General features: G+C 35.9%; 1 protein-coding gene across 1 annotated transcript in view; it reads left to right on the plus strand.

The window, feature by feature from the left end:
- The window catches only part of LOC114871410, a 333,803-nt gene that overhangs the window by 130,729 nt on the left and 186,845 nt on the right, over positions 1-16,229 (plus strand). Inside the window, exon 3 of the mRNA XM_046285039.1 lies at positions 3,000-3,059. Coding sequence (XP_046140995.1) covers positions 3,000-3,059 — 60 coding nt within the window. The remainder of the gene's footprint in view (positions 1-2,999; positions 3,060-16,229) is intronic.

Raw genomic sequence — 16,229 nt, forward strand, 5'->3', positions numbered from 1 at the left:
GAGGCTATCTCTTACTTGCTTTACGTCACTGAATTTCGGTGTAAATTTGCACCTGAAATATCAATAATAAATGTCTGTCGAACATATATAGAATTTTAAATCAAATTTTTTACCAATTTCATATTTTAAACGTTATAATAAGTAGCTCAATTATTTATTTAATTGCACTTAAAGAAAATTGAATAAAATGCAATAATATATACTCAGTCGAATTAGACTTCTAATTTTATTTAATTTTTTTAATATTTTGAAAATAATACCTATAACTGTTTATTTTGCATAAATTCATCTCTAGAATTGAATAGAAAGCTAACTTTAAAATTTTCTAATATTTCAACTGCTTATCGTTTCAATTAACCAAATAATTCCCTATTTCGCTTAAACACACCCGCAGAACTCCTTTAATATTCCGTACTTTGAACACGTATTTATTATGCATCAAAAGAAAATGAAAAATTTGCAAGAGCTTCGGAAAAGAAATTCTAAGAGGTAGGAGAACTTTCCCAACACGCGAACGAACTTGAAGGAACTTCATCGCGTTAACTTTGAAACTCATCGCGATCCATCCGGAAGCTCGTGTTCTCCAACAAAAGCAGTCCGGTTCTCGAATAAAGAAGGAAGCTTAATTGTCCAAAGCGTAACTCAGAAATCGAAAGGATCGTGGTTGAATCAATGGCGGAAAAAAAAGGAAAATAAAAGAAATAGTTAGATTCGACCAGGAAGTCCTGGAAGAAGTTTCCGCGAGCAAGCTGCTCGAGCACCTAACGATTCTTTTCTAGTTTTTTCTTCCGTTTTTTTTCAAATCACCAACGCGATTGTTGACCGATCCGTCGAACCGTATAAAGATAAGAAGACGCTTCGCTGCTGGAGTTCGCGTTGCGGATGTTCGAATCGATTCTACTTGCTTTTCTTCTTCGCTCTGACTGTTATGTCATAAATTACGAGCTTCCAGTTATCAGAATTTCTGTCTCATATCGGGTGAAAATTCAGAACTGAGGAAAATTTAATTATCGAGAAATAGTACTTGACATATTTAAGTTTCCAACATTTCAAAATTTCAGATTTCACATATTTCAAAATTCTGTGATTCTAAATCTGTACAATTCTAAGATTTCAAAATTCCAGAGTTTTAATATTACAAAATTTTAGACTTTCTAAATTCAGGGATTCCAAAATTTCATAATATCAGATTTCCTACATCTAAAAATTATAAAATCATTAAAATTTTTTAAATATAAAAATTCCTGATTTTCTAGATTTCAGAATTACGAAAGTCCAGATCCTAAAAATTGCAAAATTCCAAGATTCTAGAATTTCAAAATTTCTAAAGAATCTGGTACACCCCGAGCTGTATTTCTAATATACAATACAATAAATATTAATTAAAAATTTAAATTCAATTTTCTACAAAAAATTCTTATATACCACTTAATGTTCCACTATTTTTTAATAACTATAAATTCTCCTATCCAGTCGTCTTCTTCATCTCAGATCCATTATCCACATTGATAACAATTACTTTGAGTGGTTTTTTCTGCTCCCAGAAGCTGTTTGATCGATTTCTCTGGAGACCTATTGTCAGCAATTATATTCCGCAGCTTTTATAAACAACAATAGAAGTTTTCAAGTTTATCCAGCTTACTCTGTTACATTCAATAAGAGATCGTAGACCGGTCAATTACTCGTAGTTTCTGACTGAAAAGTTCTCCTTTGTAATTCTATCAATATCTACTACTATCACGCCGAACGTGTTCAACGTGAAAAACGATTTGATGTTTAACCGTGTATATCGTGTATGTTTCTCCGGCACTGGTTTGTTCATTCAACCGAAGAGTTACAGGTTTCGAAATTCGTACAAACAACGGATAAATAATACTAAGCCCGCGGCGGAGATTTAATTAATTTTCATGGTTTGCTATAACGTGCACGCAATAACTGAAAACTCGATTCACCGTGCAGAATGTGGAACGTTCAACGACCAGGCGCATTTATCTATCTGAAATGCAATATTGATTCGCCGGAACAAACTACGATTGTTTGCTTGACATTGTGCTGTTGGTGCACGCGTTACGGCCGCCTCCAAAAATTATATTGTCATTTTCGTTGTACGCGCCGATTGCCATGGTTTTAATTAAAACTGAGAATTTACGTTTCGAAGAATTACTTTTCTAAAATATACGATTACATAAATAGATAAACATAGTTGGGGAGGTGACAAAATTGATAAATAATATGTTTGGTTGAACTTTAGATATTTTTTAGAAATTGTTCTTTTGAAAATCATTTCAAAATGTCTCATTATTTATTGTGACCACTGCAAAAGTATAAAGCATTTTTGCAGAAGGTTCGGTAACCGCACGCCAACGAAGGAAGGGTTGAATTAAGCGAGATTGCGTCGTTAAATCACCCCCTTTTCTACTTTCTCTACACCACATAGAGACTATAATTCTAAGCTCCATTGGTTCCTTTTTTTTTCTTTCAATATTTCACATCGAAACTTCCCTTCCTTGTTCGACGAATGCATTTTTTTCGCTCAGAGCCAGTTAATGGCCGGGCTGCAGCCACCGAACTAGACGGCATTTCGTAGATTTACGAGGCGACAGCTTTTACAACCGCGCTTCGGGATTCGCAGTTTCACCCGTAACATCCGGACGATTTCATGCAGGAAAATCATGCCTCTATTTCGAAACGACAACCCTTCGATGGATATCGAAGAACAGTATCCATCGAGCCGTCTAAAAGCTTCCATTTGTAATTGCTGGTTTCTAATGGTTCCTCCTCGGTTATTATCTTTTATTTAAAAATTTATTCAGTGAATTCTAACTTTTTTTTATGTTTTGTGACATACAATGATTGCTGATTAGAAAGAAATTCATTTGTTTTTATCTAATTTAATTTTTCAGTTAGAGTTGGAATGGTCAGTTATCAAGAAGGTTATTAATTATTGACTCTAATTAATTTCAATTGATTTATTAATAGTATTGTATTTTTTGTTACAGCCAACCATTTTCGGCACTGTGGCCTCGGACCTCAATCCAAAGGATGGCAACAGTCGAAGGGTGAGTTTTGCAAAATCTTCTTACACAATGGATTGTTGAACAGGGATTTTAAGTAAATTCCATTTTTACACGTTCATAAAATGCAATAAGGCTTACAATTTTTTGTTACACGAACAGTAAATGAAAATATTTTAATTTACCAAATTTTCAAAATAATTCATTTGTTGGTTCCTTATTTTCATATAAAATTCAATAATTAAGCTGTCAATTTAATTTTGAAATTTCTTTTATATCAAAATTAGCAAACACAGTAATTAGAATTGAAATTGATATAAGTACATTTTGCAAAATCATAAAATACACGGAGTAAAAGGAAGGTAAAATTTCATAAAAATAACATGAAAGTTTTTGATCGCTTTAAATCATCGTTACTGCAAAAAAATATTCAGTCAGCTTTCATGAAAATAAGCTCAGCGGACAAAGATTAAGAAGGAACAGGGAATGCTTGAACAATATCGCGAAAGATACGACGGTAAAGGCTTGCAGCAGAGGATCTTAGTCTTCTTCATGGTTCGGGTCTCACGAGACCCTTGCTCGTGTCTTAATGGGTAAAAATTGCTGCTAAGTCGCTGTTCTGTGCTCCCTTTAAACGCTCGAAGATAGAGCAGCGTTCTGGAGCTCTAATTAAAAGTAACTGCCGTACCAAGCAAGTCATTCAGCCTTGAAACCCTTTCTGCGGGAACCTTAACGTGCAAAGTCGCCAAGACTGTGCCCGCTTTTATACCTTGCATAAATTTTTCGTAATTGCGAAATCATGCAGAGTATACCTAGTTGGTGTCGTATAAGAAAGCTGTATCGAAGTATAATACTTTAATATTCTCATTCTTTTTCTTCTATTTCTGTTTGTTAAAAAGATTAGATCCAATTTTATTTTATTCTCCTTTATTTTATTGAACATTATCAATGGAAATTAATCGTATTGTTCTATAATTTCGAAGTACTTCCCGGTCCAAATTTCATGCTCGATCGAGCCGATCTGGAAGGCGAATATCACATCGTTGCGCCGAGTTAATTAATTTACATCAGCAGGCGATAAAATGAGAAATTAATCGTCGATGTTCGGGCTCTGGCTACAGTATGACCGATTAATTTCGCCGTGGCGTTGAGATCGTAAAACAATGCGGCTGCCGTTTGACGAGCAACTTCGCGAGCGCATCATTTTGTCGATCACTTTTTTTTTTCTCTTTCTCTCTCTCGCGAAGCATACGTTGCCGTGATTTATGAAATATCCGTCGGAATGACGCGACGTGACGCGGATTAACGAGACGCGAATAATTACGTTGCCCTGATCGAACCTCGTTTCGTGGGGATATCGTAAAACTGCTGCTTCCGGAAGAGTTCGTATACGAGGGGGATGATTTCTATTTCAGTGTAGTTTCATTGTCTCCAATTCTTAACTTCACTTCGAAATGGAATCGAATTAAATTCGGTTATTTTGTAAATGAGGCATTGAACTAATTATTAAAAGTTAACGAAGCTTCTTAATAATTTTTATAATTTAAAACAGAAAATTTGTAAACAGTCGTTTTGATAGCTGTGATTGTTCTAGCGTTAAATTTGACACGAATCATTTTTCTAAAATGGGAAGTTTTACGGTGAAATTTATTTATTGAACCATTATAGTATCGTGAAAGGGTACAGATGAAATCTTTCGCGTCGCGAACCTTCAAGAGTCGAAGTGGTTCATAGAAAATTAACTTCATCAAAACTCTAAAAGGAAATGATCGCCAGTTTCAACGCCACTCGAGCATCCACTGGAAATCTCCAAGGAGCACGTTTCCGAAGCTCTTCTTCTTTTCAACATCTATAAATTGATAAAATAAAATGACTCGATCGACGTCTTTCCTAATACGTAGCCAGAGTAAAGGCACACAGATAACGAGACGGGAAAAGTTTGATATCGAAGAGAGAAAAGCTTAATCTATTATGGAAAAGGAAGCAACGTCATATGAATCTCTTGATAGCCATTTACGAATAATGGTGGTTTTATGGAAATACGTGTGTAAAATAAAAATTATTGATTCTGTTTAATGGCAACTCGTGGTACGAATGGAGAAAAAAAAGGTTAACGAGATACATTTCTACTAATTGATATCACGACAGCAGTAACACGAATTTAATTATTAGGATCGCTTTTATAGTCCATTAAAAGAAATAATGAATATTAATCTATTTTGCTATGGATTTATTATTATTTCAAAGATATTAATGTGTAGAATTTTCTGTCTTTAAAGTACCTGCTGTATTAGAAAATTCTGAGGAATTAGATGTTTATTGAAAGCAATAGATTTGTGGATACTATTTGCAGTAGAATAGGTTTAATATTGGTCAGCCATAATCTTTCTTAAGTTTATTCGCAACAATAGGGTTTAGATACAAAATTTTAGAAATCGGTTGGAAATAATTATTACAATAATATTACACACTTCCAAAGTTTAATTTTTACTAAAAGTTTGGATGTTCATTAAACTCAATATATTCGTCAATATCGCGTACAGTAGATCAAACCTTTTACGTTTTATTAAAAGGAATTTTTACGAAATTGAAAATAGGTTCAGTGTCTATTAAAAAAAATATCTATCTAGTGTTATACACATCCAGAGTTTAGTTTTTATTAAAACTTTGACTACCAATTAAAATCAATATATTTGTCAGTGGTATACGCAGTAGAATAGGTGTAATATTGGCCAGCCATACATTTTTTGCATTCTACACACTCGAACTTTTTCGAAATTGAAAATAAGTTCAATATCCATTAAAATAGTGCTGTACACACCCAGAGTTCAGTTTTTATTAAAACTTTGAATAGCAATTAAAATCAATGTATTCCTCAGTGATGTACGCAGTAGAATAGGTGTAATATTGATCAGTTACAAATCTCCTTACAATTTCCAAAATTCTCCGAAACTTTTACACATTCTGACATCAGATTCCTGAAAATCGTCATCGTATTATTCAATCAATTCAATCTTTATCATGGCCAAAAGCCCCGATCCGTCCTCATTCACAATCCATGAGCGAATCAGCGAGCCAATAGGATGGCCTGAATCCTTAATAGCGACCGCTGCCACTAATAACCGCAAAAGCACGAAATCCTCGTCGAACGAGATTGACCCAGAATCAGGAACAGGTTGGTAAACAGCCGGAATATGGGCAAACAGTATGAATCAGTTTTTGGCCGGCTATCGGTGGAATCGATGCTTTGCATCCTCGTCCTTGCGTCTATTCACGTAAAACCCGTGGAAATGTGGATATGTATATCTGTGTGTGTGTTAGGGAAATTAGTGGAGTGGTTGCAATTCCTTTCAGCGCTGCTACCTGAAGGTAATCCGGCTACCACGTCGTTGCGTGAGCAACGAGTGAAATACATGATGACGATGTCGATCGTTCCAGGTATCGTACCATCGATATCCTTGATCGATTCCCTTTCTATCGAACACCTTGTTCCGGTGAGATAACTTGATATGCAAGTGCTTGACAAAGTTCGTTTGACACTGTGTACTATGCTTTTATTATTGGACAATTAATTATTTCTTGATTTTAAGTGGAACGAAAATTGAAGGATAGAAAATTTAATCTACCTACCTGCTGTGTAGTACACTTCTGATCGAATCAGACTTCCCTAGGGAAAATAGCGACATAGAGGAAGTAGGAAATTTCAAAATTCTAATTTTGATAATATTAATATTGAAAGTGACTTTGATTTATTAATAATTATAAACTTGAGTATATAACTGAAATATACGAATAACAAATTAAATATTAATTCAAATTTTCCCACTTGCTCTCTGATATCTTATGAAATTAATGTAGTATTGATAATACTTATAATTGAACGAATCATTTCGAAGAGGAATCATCTCCGATTTTTCAAATTCTACTCCTCAGTTAAATGTAATTTTCCTGAGCATCCTGTAAGGCCAATAATGACTATATACATTTCTGTTAATCCCTTTTATTGTTATCATTTTTCGGAAGTATAATTAAATGCAATACATTTTGATTCTCATATGAAATTTAAAAAAAGCAAAGATGACCCCTTTTTCACTTTCCAAGTGCTTGCATGCTCTTCTCCAAGATCGTGTTTCGAAATTTACTCACAGCTTACATTTCTGCCCACTGCCTGTTCCACGTTCAGTCAATCGCACGCAAAACACGTATCGTACTATCCGTACAAGGTGTACAGTATGTAATGTATGATGATGGTAGCGTAGCACGAAACGGGATTGGGATTGTGGTGTACAGCTAACGCGTCAATCAGATTTGATATCATCATTGCCAGCAGCCGCCTAGACGGTGGTCAGCTCGTAGATTACAATGTGTTACGCATATTGTAACGGCGATGGAGTGCTGAGGAGGATTAGCCGAATGAGGGCTGAGGGAACGGACAAGCGTACGTTCGTTCCAGCTGTACTTGTTACGAGAATATGCTCGAAATATTCTGACATCTCGATTTGACTAAGAACATCAGTTAATAATAGTTTTTACAAGGAAATTACATTTCAAATATGAATTAACCGAGTTGCATTCTGACAGCGAGAGAATCAGATGAATTCTACTTCTTGCAAAGTCAAATTATATTTCCAATCTTCAAGAAACAAAGTAGCTAACCCAGTTTCAACGCTAAACAAGTTTCTGTTGTACAAGACAACAGGTCTCTTGCTGTCGTTTCGGAAACGTGCTTTGCTTAGTTATCTTTACAGTAACATTGACTTTCAATTAATTACAGAATATTACTTTGGTACATTTTGGGATAAAGTAGAAACTTGTTTCAATTATTTATTTATAATACAAAATTCTTTCGAATTTCTTATAGTGAAAGGGTTAAAGTTGTGTCGCAAGATTGAATATTCCAAGTATTTCACATTTTTCCACATTGCTTTTTAAAGGCACCATATTTCTTCATTTTCTTGATTACTATTTCAAGTAAGAAACATAAACGAAATTATATCTTCAAAAATCGTCCATCTTTTAATCTACCAAGAGTATTGTACCCTCGACAGAGAATCAAGGAGCAAAAGGGATGTAAAAGGTTAGAAGGGGTGAAAAGAGATGGATGAAGAGCAATCGCGCTCCCTCCATCCTACGGTCCACCATATGCAATATTCGTATTACGACCCCTTCATATATTGCACCGTTGATTGCGATCGTTTAACGGATGGCCAGCTTGGTCGTTCATCTTCGTTCCCGTTTGGCGAACGTTTACTTTAAGGATTAATTGGAACATCCTGCCCTAATTACCATCTGCTCTCGATTTCCTTCCAATTTTACTTTGATAAATTATTCGGACTGTATTAAATTTTAATTGCTCCGTGAGCCTGTTACAATCGCAATTACCACGTGGATAATTTCAGTAAATGTGATTAATATCGCGATGCACAGATTGGGATAATAGATCGTTGGTGTTTTAATTCTTTCTTATGCGAAAGGTTTTTTAAGAGGGCTTTTCAGGCAGAGACCGCAGGATTAATTGCGAATTCCTAGAGGAGACATAAATATCGAAATATTGCGCGCATATCGAAGCGTTTGGTGGAGTAGATTTACCGATAAATATTGCGATACACCCTCTGCTCGATGATAATTTAATATTGCCGGAGTTAGTTGAATATACGCGAGTTTTGGATAATTTATTGACCAACTATAATTTGTATCATACTGCATTACGCATTTGAGAGAAAAGAATAATTAAAAAATAATTAAAAAATTCATAATATTATTATCGCAAGTAGAAGCAGATTGGGAATTGAATTTTTACCGGGAGATTAATGACATGACGGGCTCTAATTTTAATTAATTAGGCCCCAAATCTTTACCGATCCTCCAAAAATTTTCCTCAACTTCCGATGGTCAATCGGAGTTAATTAAAATTGGGACATAATTAACAAGAATGCAATATTTTTAATTTAATTGTTTATTCGTCGAATAACAATCGCGAAGGACGAACATGTTCTCCATGATCATTTGTTAGAAATGGTATTCATCAGAATCGTTCTTGCGAAACGGCAACTTCCGTTCAAATAAACTTCTCCATTTGGCTGTTCATCTGTCTACTTTGAGAAACGGTCTTTCAGCGTGACACACGAGTGATTACGAATAACTAGTCCGGTTGTAGCAGCAGTAGCGAGACTGGATGGTCGAGTGATAAATCGAGTCACAGGACCACGTCACACGGTGTTACCGATTCCCATGTACCATTCCTATGTCCATCACCGGTTGCGTATTATTGCGCCGTTTCTGCGCCACTTGCGTGAACCTGTGAACCTAGTGGACGTCCATTTTTTTCCAAAATATGTTACCCTTTGGGTCGATGAAACTCTGTTAAAAATGGCACTTGTTACATTTGCTTAGGTTCAGGTTACTGATCAGTTTCAGACCCAACAGTACAGGTTTGGTGGACAAGATGGTTGGTTTCAATTTGGAATTTTCTTCTTTTATTTTTATTTTTTACCAGAGGAGTGCGGGTACCCGAAAATTCGAGTCGGGAATTTTTTCGGGTTCAGGTGGAATTCTGAAAGTTTGTCCAGTATGTAAATTTGATCGAGTTGGATCGAGTCGAGTAATGATCGAGTCAAGTCAAACAACATCCCAAAACTTTGACTAGTACATAAATTTATTCGGATCCCGAAATTTTGGTTACTATCATTACTTGACCCAACCCAACTTGATTCAAGGCTCGAGTACCGAATTTTTGCACACCTCTATTTTTTTTTATATAGATTTAAAATCAAATACATTCCACTTTTCTTTCGACAAATCTTGAAATTTCTCCAATACAGAGCCGAAGTTGAAATAGACTTTCATTCACTTTCGTTTCAATTTTCTATTGACAACTTTTCACCTTACGTTCTTGAAAATGGCATTGAATCGGCAGAGCCTGTTGATCGCTCGTCATGCGAATTTCTTAACCGACATAATTTCCGGAAACGCAAGCTACCCCCGTCGTCTGAAAAGGAAGCAGACGTACGATCTTATCAAAGGCAAAGCTATCCTCGTTCGAGCAGTTCCTTCTGCTGTGTACGCTCGACTCGACCGGATTTCCGGTGAGATTTGCATAATCTGTGCACGAAACGAGCGAAGCCAGAGGATATGAGAGGCCATAGTCGTACGAGCGTCGCTTTCTGCCGATATCGTAGTCGTATCGTCGATTCTTTGTATCGTTGCACCGCGATTCGTACAGTTTACCGTAAAAGCCTGAATTTTCCGAGCCTCGAACGTGAAAGTTTATCGCGAGAAGATCGAGCTTTCTTTATTAACGAGCGAAACGTGAATTCTTATTCTTCTTTTTACAAAATTTCCGGGATACAGTTCGAGGAAAGGAAACATCGAATCTACTGGAAAATTATTCCGAGCCAAATTCGATGGCCGTTTGCATCGAAAGGATCTTGTTTATTTCGCGGTTGCTCAGTTTCAGCATTTTATAGAGCATTTTGACTATTTCCACAAACCTGGATTGAAACGAAACGATTTCCTACTGTCCCATTTTATTTTTCTTTAATAAAATTGTAATCAAAGTCTTGATGTTTAATTTTAATGGCTATATTTATTTGAGAACATCGATTTGCATTTTCTTTTTAAATCGTCGAAATAAAATACGAAGGGGTCACTAGAAGAAGCTTTCAACGCGACGAAATATTTTGGTAAAAGAAATATGTCGTATACGAAACTTGCAAACCGATCCGGTCCACGTTTTACTCGAGCTCGACTCCGGTCGGAGTGATATAAATTTCTCGAATTTCTTGGGGCAGCGAAGTAGTGTACGTTATCCGCGTTCTATCTGTCCAACTGAAGTTTTTACAGCTGCACCAATTTTACGATCATGGTTGTTCTCGATCACCTGGCTGAACGTCCTGGCGAATTGACTACGAATGGTCGACCGTTCGTACCCCTCGATATCGCTAAATCAAGATCCTTCCACGAGCATAAGAAAGTAAAACATGAAAACGTATCGTTGATCGTTTTACGAGAAAGTCTAAACAGTTTAACCTTTGGGCTCGATTTTTTATTCGGAATGATTTTTTTATTGGATGTACAGCATCGAGCAAAGTAGGTTTCTTGAGGGAAAATAGCGACATAAGAGAAGTATAGGAGAATTTTTAATTGATGATATTAATATTGTATAATAACTGATTTAGTAACAAAATAATGTAATGTAATAATTCAAATTTTCCGCGTAAACGATTATTATGCACATAAGAACTATAGACTAAATAAAATTATTGATATTTCAAATTTTTTAAATAAATTTCATTAATTTCAAGAAGGTAGTAACTCTAAATACGAAACAAATTTTGACCTAATTTTTCTGCTTTTTGATAGTTTTCGGGGAGGATACTATTTCTGCAGAAAATAAACTATAATATACGGTAGAAATTTTGACTTAATTTCCTGGTTGTCCGCTGTCGCGTCGAAATTTCGTCACCACGCGACCGGTAATCGAGTTTCTGCCCTGGCTATAGTCGAATTAACGGTATCGAAACCGCGGACGTATCGGTAACAAAGGTTGTCAGCTCGCGTTTCGTTTCGCGTATCGAAGTTCCGGTTGCCGCGGCCGCAAAACGCCGTGAGATCCCATGCACGTTGCAACGTAGTGTACCAACTGCAACCGTACGGTTGCAACTGCACCGTCGACCAAGGGTTCGCTGCTCGTCCGGGCAATTTGTCATGTCCGGCGACGGCTAGCTGCCCTGTACGTTTGATGCCCCTTGGATTAATTGCCTTTGCCCAGGATGCGCACATGGCCGTTGTGTCACGTTTGATACTCGCGAACTTCATCATCGGTCGAGCAATTGCAGAAAAGGGGAATTCCAGGAATCTGGAAGAGGCTAAGTGATTGAGTTGCATCTAATCCTTAGGAATGATTAGGTACCTACTTTTATATTTCCAGGTTCCGAGTTTTCAATTTTGGGTACTTTGATGGCGATGGTTTTAAAATAAAAATTTATGAAAACAAGTTTATGTATTAGAAAGATATTGATATGTCAGATAGGAACTCATTATTATTGATAAAATGTAGTGCAGTAGGCTAGCGTTATAATGCCGTTGGTGGAGCTATACAATGAAAATTTTGTCAAGCTTCCAATTGATGGGAGAAGAGGAGATAGAAATGTATCATCTTTGTAAACTATGATGGTGGAAAGGTGGCACTGGTATGATTTAAAATCCATGTGGATGTCAAACCACTCGCGTGGCAATATAACGAGAGTCTACTCTGGAAATAATTATAAACTGTATTATAGTTAAATTTCTTTGCTGTATTTTAATTTTTTGAGTATTATTCTAATACCTATTGGGTGCTTTGTAAATTTATCGTCTACGTATGGTAATAGATGGGGGAGTCTAATTATAAATTAAATAGGAGTATTCAATTTTATTTCAAGTGGAAGTCAGAAATACTCATTAGATTACTCATGTCAGGTATTCTAGGATCGATCTTATCGATCTTATCTCCAGGTTATAGCAACATTTGTATTGCACTTCACTCCCATTTGATCATTCTTTCTTGAGCGAATCCGTATATAATCTTTGAAATGTTTTCTTATCTAACAAACGTCTATCAGGGAAATGAAATGCTGATAAATGCCTCTCTTTGACTGAATTGCATTCGCCAAGCCCATGCATCAAATGCATTTCTGCAATTTCCTGATTAGAATACTTATTCACAATTATGTTATATCCTACAAATTCATATAGAAAAATAAATTAGTAAATGAATTCCTAGAAATCAGTTGTACTAGTCCAATTTTCAGCAATGTCCAAATAGTTCTCCCAGTTTGTTGTTGCAACAGAACAAGGAATGGGCTGTTTACGTGATTTCACCTTTAATTTATGTGCTCGTATACGACTGTTGGTCACGGATGTGATATTTGTGATTGTACAGTGGACACTGAAATGAGAAGCATCTTGCTCGTTAATCACCTTTAGATTGATGCACTCCAAGTTGAACGTATGCTGTGCTCGTGAATTACTACAACTACGAGAGAGATGACAAATTATGACAAGCATTCAACGTTTCCCGTGTAATTCATTGCACAGTTTCGGCAATTAACGGAGTAATAATAAATTAATTAGCCACTTAATATTTATTACCGCATATATCAGGGAGTTATTTGCTAATACAAAGTTACATTTCAATTCTGAAATTTGCTATATTTCATTAACAAAATCCTAAAATGAAAAAGAAAACAGAGGAAGTTTAATATTAAAAAATACTAATTGTTCGACTAAACATTTTTCGCTGAAACAGGATATCATAATATTTTACCGAATTTTCTCACCAGATTTAATCACAGTACCCAATATTGTTATAACAGAGGAATTGAATGTTTGCAAACGTATTGTTACACGTGATATCCTGTAACAGTATTGTAACTATTATTTCCTGAAATTGGAGTTTCTCGACAAACTTTGCTGTAGTCCAGTGATTATTGCCCCGAGGCTTTACGTAATAGCAATGATAATAGTAACGATCATAGCATTCATAACGATAGGAGATGATTGTGATATTTGCCCTGGAAGATAAACGAACGGAAAATGCGATAGTTGTTTCACGTTTTCCGCTGGTGATCTTAAAACGAATAACAACTTCTCGTGCACGCCAAATTATTTCTTGGAATACCGCCAGGAGATGAAAGATTCGATGGAGTCTGAAATTGTAATAACTGAAAGGAACATCAGTGATCAATATCTTCATCGATCATTTATGTAAAACAGAGTAATCTAGATGACATACAGATTTTCTGATTCAAATGGTACTTTAAATTTTATGTATTTCCTCGATTTTTAAAAAATTGCCTATCATAGGGGTAGTTGATTCCTTCAATTTCAAATTATTGAATAATTACAAAAAAAATGGAAAGGAATACCTGGAATAACACTGTTTGGAATATTATTATTATCACATTATTAGGGAAAAATGGCATATTGATAGCATTGCTTCTTTGTCAGTTTCAGTATTACTTGGTATTTGCTATATTTTATTTTTCCAAAGTTTCCAAATAGGGGTGTGCGGGTACCCGAAATTACAAACTCAGGCGAATTCGGAAAAATTCGAGCAGTTTCGGAAAAATTCTGATCGACTCGCAAAATTGCGTGTGACCTTAGATAAAATCGTAGGGCTCTGGTAAAGCTGGGAAGCTTGGACTCTAATTAACCTCTAATTAAATATTCCATTTTCTCTATGAAATCGGTTGTCCTCTAAAGCAACATTTACCATCTCCGAAAGATGGTAATTTATAACTATTGAACGATCCAAAATTCCTTGGAAATCGACCGCGCAATTGGCTTTAGATTGTTTGCGCGAGGATCAAAGTAACCCGGTAGAAGGATCGCCATAGAACGCGTTGAGTTTCGGCTTAAAAACGGTTTCACGGCCGCTTAGCGAGCGGGTTAAGCAAACACGCGTCGTATCGCGTTCTATTCTGGCCGAGTGGAAAATCGTTCTCGCGTCTGGCTGGTCGAGAGGCTTTCGATTGGCCGTTCGTTTCCCAGGAAATTAGATCGGCCAATTCCCGTCGGCATCAATACAGACGTAGCAGAGGTGATACACACGTGGAACGGGGAAGCGTGGAAAAGGTGGATCGAGTCACGTATTACGGGTCTGAGCTTGGCGGACATGAGGTGAATGACGCTCGTGCGAAAAAACTGCAAAACTTTCGAAACTTGCTAACGGCCCTCGCTAACGAGACGCTGTAGTCTTTGCGCGAAGCTGCTACGCAAACTGACCAGTCAGGAAGTTGAAAACCGTTTTTCTTTCGAGATTCTTGCCGGAGGAACAAATACTCGTTAGAGGTATTCTATCCTCTGTTGGGACATGAAATAACCAGACAGTTAACCTTGTAAACGATGCAGGTGATGAATGCTGCTCTTAATCAATGTTGTGATTCATAAAAACTGTCATTTTTGTTGCTAATGTCGATATTTGAATGGTGATTGACTATTGAGAGATTTCGTAGCTTTTTGAAATAATATGTGGATAGAAGGATTTATAAATTACAAATTTGAACGATACAAAATTTAATTAGGAATATTTCATGACCCAATTAGTGGAATATTAATTATTGGAGGTGAGCGAGAATTCGAAAATTTCTGGTATCCGATACTAGAGGTGGGTCCTGTATTGTTCGATTCTTGAACATCTATACTTTTGATAATTTGATTCGACTTAAATCGAATCGAACCGATTCGGCTCGATCCGACTTAAACCAAGCCAAATTGAACTAAACCGACCCGATTCGATCGGACTTAAATTGAATATTTTCAGATTCTGGAACACTTCTATTAATTATGTAGACAAGAAGCTTTATGAATAGTAATATTTGTAATTATTACCACCGTCATACTCGTAACTATTTAATTTTTATTTTTTTTTTTTTATTTGAATAAATTTTTTCATTAGTACAACGTATAAATTTTTCTGATACTGTAATTTATACGTCCTTTTGTATCAGTGAACAAACAAATTTTGTTTTATGTAACGAAATGTTATAGAAGTTCCAATATATTGTCAATTTAAAATGACAGCTTTGTGTTCGATGTACTGTAATGAATTTTATAAAACTAATTGCAGTCAGAATGAAATAAAAAAGGAAATGGATCGAGCATTGAGACGTCAATATCTTGATTGTCAGGTTTCGAATTAAGTAGATAAATCGATACATGGGCAGACACGATACAATACCAGTGAATACAATGCATCATTATAATGGAATATTCCAAATATATTGATACATTTCAATTTTGAATAAAGGAATATTATATTCAACTCTTATTTATAATTAAAGAATATTTAAAGAATAATTTAAAAAATTTTTATTATATAATTTATTTGAAGACGTTTTGAAATATAGAAACAATTGAATTTTATTAATTCAGAAAAGTGTAGAGAATTAGAGAAAAGTAGAGGATGAAACCACGTGGAATCAGGTATGTTGAACAAGAGGGAATAGGAGAATTATCGATTAAAAAGTGGAAGGGGAGGGAAACGATCGACAAAAAGGAGGACAATAGAGAAGTAGGTAAAGGAGCGGCGCACAGAGGCTTGCAACGCGCAATTGTGTATTTATTTGAATGGTTTCCCGGGGATTAGACGGTTTAAAAGGATTAAATTAGATTGTGTTTAACCAGTGGCCGAGGGAGACCGGTAGCACGCCGCTGGAAACGGTCCAGTGAACT

The sequence above is a fragment of the Osmia bicornis genome, chromosome 3 (assembly GCF_907164935.1).
Source record: "Osmia bicornis bicornis chromosome 3, iOsmBic2.1, whole genome shotgun sequence".
In the NCBI taxonomy this organism is placed as follows: domain Eukaryota; kingdom Metazoa; phylum Arthropoda; class Insecta; order Hymenoptera; family Megachilidae; genus Osmia; species Osmia bicornis.